Source organism: Schistocerca serialis, chromosome 1, assembly GCF_023864345.2.
Source record: "Schistocerca serialis cubense isolate TAMUIC-IGC-003099 chromosome 1, iqSchSeri2.2, whole genome shotgun sequence".
Classification (NCBI taxonomy): Eukaryota; Metazoa; Arthropoda; class Insecta; order Orthoptera; family Acrididae; genus Schistocerca; species Schistocerca serialis.
The window spans coordinates 61,857,987-61,862,993 of record NC_064638.1 but is presented as its reverse complement, the minus strand read 5'-3'; the positions used below and the strand labels follow the sequence as shown (position 1 = coordinate 61,862,993).

General features: G+C 48.9%; 1 protein-coding gene across 1 annotated transcript; it reads right to left on the bottom strand.

Moving 5' to 3' along the window:
• Window positions 1-4,016: 4,016 nt before the first annotated feature.
• LOC126459621 (uncharacterized) lies at window positions 4,017-4,544 on the bottom strand. The gene has a single exon (XM_050095903.1). The coding sequence runs from the start codon at window positions 4,542-4,544 to the stop codon at window positions 4,017-4,019; it is 528 nt and encodes a 175-aa protein (XP_049951860.1).
• Between the last annotated feature and the right edge of the window lie 463 nt (window positions 4,545-5,007).

Below are 5,007 nucleotides of genomic sequence, written 5' to 3'. Positions count from 1 at the left end.
AAAGAAGCGCTTCATTTCTTGCATCTCTATTGCTGTACTCCTCGCATGACATGTTGCACAAACATCTGCAGTCGGTGAATTTCTCTAAAGATTCTGTCCTTAAAGTTTCGTCCGTCTTGCGCCTTGTCATGTATATTAGAACAGTATTTAATCCCACGAGCAGTTTCAAAACACGAATTTTAATTGGGCGGTTCGCACGATCAAGTAACACACAACACAGTTTTTTGGGTCGAGTGGCGGGGGGGAGTCTGCTGTCGGAAGGTCCGACACGCCCGACTTCCTGACAAAGTTCGTCGGTCGGTCGGTCAATGCACCGACACGTCCAATTTGTCGGTTGGTCGATCAGTCGGCTGGTGTATGTTGCTGACTGCTGTGGCGGACGAAACGAACGGCAGTAGGTTATTCCGCTGCCCGCTACGCTTGCTGTTCGAGTGCTGTACGAATTGCTCGAGATATTCCGCTGCCCGCTACGCTTGCTGTTCGAGTGCTGTACGAATTGCTCGAGATATTCCGCTGCCCGCTACGCTTGCTGTTCGAGTGCTGTACGAATTGCTCGAGATATTCCGCTGCCCGCTACGCTTGCTGTTCGAGTGCTGTACGAATTGCTCGAGATATTCCGCTGCCCGCTACGCTTGCTGTTCGAGTGCTGTACGAATTGCTCGAGATATTCCGCTGCCCGCTACGCTTGCTGTTCGAGTGCTGTACGAATTGCTCGAGATATTCCGCTGCCCGCTACGCTTGCTGTTCGAGTGCTGTACGAATTGCTCGAGATATTCCGCTGCCCGCTACGCTTGCTGTTCGAGTGCTGTACGAATAGCTCGAGATATTCCGCTGCCCGCTACGCTTGCTGTTCGAGTGCTGTACGAATAGCTCGAGATATTCCGCTGCCCGCTACGCTTGCTGTTCGAGTGCTGTACGAATAGCTCGAGATATTCCGCTGCCCGCTACGCTTGCTGTTCGAGTGCTGTACGAATAGCTCGAGATATTCCGCTGCCCGCTACGCTTGCTGTTCGAGTGCTGTACGAATAGCTCGAGATATTCCGCTGCCCGCTACGCTTGCTGTTCGAGTGCTGTACGAATAGCTCGAGATATTCCGCTGCCCGCTACGCTTGCTGTTCGAGTGCTGTACGAATAGCTCGAGATATTCCGCTGCCCGCTACGCTTGCTGTTCGAGTGCTGTACGAATTGCTCGAGATATTCCGCTGCCCGCTACGCTTGCTGTTCGAGTGCTGTACGAATTGCTCGAGATATTCCGCTGCCCGCTACGCTTGCTGTTCGAGTGCTGTACGAATTGCTCGAGATATTCCGCTGCCCGCTACGCTTGCTGTTCGAGTGCTGTACGAATTGCTCGAGATATTCCGCTGCCCGCTACGCTTGCTGTTCGAGTGCTGTACGAATTGCTCGAGATATTCCGCTGCCCGCTACGCTTGCTGTTCGAGTGCTGTACGAATTGCTCGAGATATTCCGCTGCCCGCTACGCTTGCTGTTCGAGTGCTGTACGAATTGCTCGAGATATTCCGCTGCCCGCTACGCTTGCTGTTCGAGTGCTGTACGAATTGCTCGAGATATTCCGCTGCCCGCTACGCTTGCTGTTCGAGTGCTGTACGAATTGCTCGAGATATTCCGCTGCCCGCTACGCTTGCTGTTCGAGTGCTGTACGAATTGCTCGAGATATTCCGCTGCCCGCTACGCTTGCTGTTCGAGTGCTGTACGAATTGCTCGAGATATTCCGCTGCCCGCTACGCTTGCTGTTCGAGTGCTGTACGAATTGCTCGAGATATTCCGCTGCCCGCTACGCTTGCTGTTCGAGTGCTGTACGAATTGCTCGAGATATTCCGCTGCCCGCTACGCTTGCTGTTCGAGTGCTGTACGAATTGCTCGAGATATTCCGCTGCCCGCTACGCTTGCTGTTCGAGTGCTGTACGAATTGCTCGAGATATTCCGCTGCCCGCTACGCTTGCTGTTCGAGTGCTGTACGAATTGCTCGAGATATTCCGCTGCCCGCTACGCTTGCTGTTCGAGTGCTGTACGAATTGCTCGAGATATTCCGCTGCCCGCTACGCTTGCTGTTCGAGTGCTGTACGAATTGCTCGAGATATTCCGCTGCCCGCTACGCTTGCTGTTCGAGTGCTGTACGAATTGCTCGAGATATTCCGCTGCCCGCTACGCTTGCTGTTCGAGTGCTGTACGAATTGCTCGAGATATTCCGCTGCCCGCTACGCTTGCTGTTCGAGTGCTGTACGAATTGCTCGAGATATTCCGCTGCCCGCTACGCTTGCTGTTCGAGTGCTGTACGAATTGCTCGAGATATTCCGCTGCCCGCTACGCTTGCTGTTCGAGTGCTGTACGAATTGCTCGAGATATTCCGCTGCCCGCTACGCTTGCTGTTCGAGTGCTGTACGAATTGCTCGAGATTATTTCTGTGTTTCCCGTTTTTCCAGTTTTTCCATTTGTTGTTCCTGTAGTTTTCCTGTTGTTTCACTGGTGTTTGAAGTTATTTTTGATATTTCCAGTAATTTCAGTAGTTTTTTAAATCTTCCTGTTGCGGTAGTCCAGCCAGTTCTTTCCTAGCTTTCCAGCCAGTTCTTTCCAAGCTTTCCAGCCAGTTCTTTCCTAGCTTTCCAGCCAGTTCTTTCCTAGCTTTCCAGCCAGTTCTTTCCTAGCTTTCCAGCCAGTTCTTTCCTAGCTTTCCAGCCAGTTCTTTCCTAGCTTTCCAGCCAGTTCTTTCCTAGCTTTCCAGCCAGTTCTTTCCTAGCTTTCCAGCCAGTTCTTTCCTAGCTTTCCAGCCAGTTCTTTCCTAGCTTTCCAGCCAGTTCTTTCCTAGCTTTCCAGCCAGTTCTTTCCTAGCTTTCCAGCCAGTTCTTTCCTAGCTTTCCAGCCAGTTCTTTCCTAGCTTTCCAGCCAGTTCTTTCCTAGCTTTCCAGCCAGTTCTTTCCTAGCTTTCCAGCCAGTTCTTTCCTAGCTTTCCAGCCAGTTCTTTCCTAGCTTTCCAGCCAGTTCTTTCCTAGCTTTCCAGCCAGTTCTTTCCTAGCTTTCCAGCCAGTTCTTTCCTAGCTTTCCAGCCAGTTCTTTCCTAGCTTTCCAGCCAGTTCTTTCCTAGCTTTCCAGCCAGTTCTTTCCTAGCTTTCCAGCCAGTTCTTTCCTAGCTTTCCAGCCAGTTCTTTCCTAGCTTTCCAGCCAGTTCTTTCCTAGCTTTCCAGCCAGTTCTTTCCTAGCTTTCCAGCCAGTTCTTTCCTAGCTTTCCAGCCAGTTCTTTCCTAGCTTTCCAGCCAGTTCTTTCCTAGCTTTCCAGCCAGTTCTTTCCTAGCTTTCCAGCCAGTTCTTTCCTAGCTTTCCAGCCAGTTCTTTCCTAGCTTTCCAGCCAGTTCTTTCCTAGCTTTCCAGCCAGTTCTTTCCTAGCTTTCCAGCCAGTTCTTTCCTAGCTTTCCAGCCAGTTCTTTCCTAGCTTTCCAGCCAGTTCTTTCCTAGCTTTCCAGCCAGTTCTTTCCTAGCTTTCCAGCCAGTTCTTTCCTAGCTTTCCAGCCAGTTCTTTCCTAGCTTTCCAGCCAGTTCTTTCCTAGCTTTCCAGCCAGTTCTTTCCTAGCTTTCCAGCCAGTTCTTTCCTAGCTTTCCAGCCAGTTCTTTCCTAGCTTTCCAGCCAGTTCTTTCCTAGCTTTCCAGCCAGTTCTTTCCTAGCTTTCCAGCCAGTTCTTTCCTAGCTTTCCAGCCAGTTCTTTCCTAGCTTTCCAGCCAGTTCTTTCCTAGCTTTCCAGCCAGTTCTTTCCTAGCTTTCCAGCCAGTTCTTTCCTAGCTTTCCAGCCAGTTCTTTCCTAGCTTTCCAGCCAGTTCTTTCCTAGCTTTCCAGCCAGTTCTTTCCTAGCTTTCCAGCCAGTTCTTTCCTAGCTTTCCAGCCAGTTCTTTCCTAGCTTTCCAGCCAGTTCTTTCCTAGCTTTCCAGCCAGTTCTTTCCTAGCTTTCCAGCCAGTTCTTTCCTAGCTTTCCAGCCAGTTCTTTCCTAGCTTTCCAGCCAGTTCTTTCCTAGCTTTCCAGCCAGTTCTTTCCAAGCTTTCCAGCCAGTTCTTTCCAAGCTTTCCAGCCAGTTCTTTCCAAGCTTTCCAGCCAGTTCTTTCCAAGCTTTCCAGCCAGTTCTTTCCAAGCTTTCCAGCCAGTTCTTTCCAAGCTTTCCAGCCAGTTCTTTCCAAGCTTTCCAGCCAGTTCTTTCCAAGCTTTCCAGCCAGTTCTTTCCAAGCTTTCCAGCCAGTTCTTTCCAAGCTTTCCAGCCAGTTCTTTCCAAGCTTTCCAGCCAGTTCTTTCCAAGCTTTCCAGCCAGTTCTTTCCAAGCTTTCCAGCCAGTTCTTTCCAAGCTTTCCAGCCAGTTCTTTCCAAGCTTTCCAGCCAGTTCTTTCCAAGCTTTCCAGCCAGTTCTTTCCAAGCTTTCCAGCCAGTTCTTTCCAAGCTTTCCAGCCAGTTCTTTCCAAGCTTTCCAGCCAGTTCTTTCCAAGCTTTCCAGTCGACAACCACAGTAAGTGAAGTCTTGTATACTTTCTGTATATTGTATTTTGCCATTATGTTAAGTTAATCAAATAAGGCAACTTCTTAGCTTCACTGGAAATGACAGTGTCCACATTTCTTTTAAACATGTGATGCATAAACTCTTTAAAACTTTCCTATGAGACAACGTGCATAATAGCACGCTCATTGCAAATATTTTGACGGTAAATATAAGAAAACTACATTTTATGTTATTTGCCTATTTACATTAGATTGATGGTTGATTTTTTATTTTAGTCAGAAGTGGCTGCGCTGTTTATTTTTGCATTAGAGGTTTTATTCCCATTATTAGACTGAAGATGTCTTACCCATCTAACTCGGAAAGCACTTGATGAGCACAGGGATTGGACGTAAAACTTCGTTATTAAGGAAATTACCGAGCAGGTCATTGCTTGTTGCAGTGGGCGAAGACATTTTCTATGATAAGCTTCAACAATTATTTCTAACAGTAGTGGACGATTTTTTTGAAGTTAGGTGT

Coding starts and splice junctions, on each gene's coding strand:
- LOC126459621 (XM_050095903.1), bottom strand. CDS start 4,544: ATGGCAAAATACAATATACAGAAAGTATACAAGACTTCACTTACTGTG.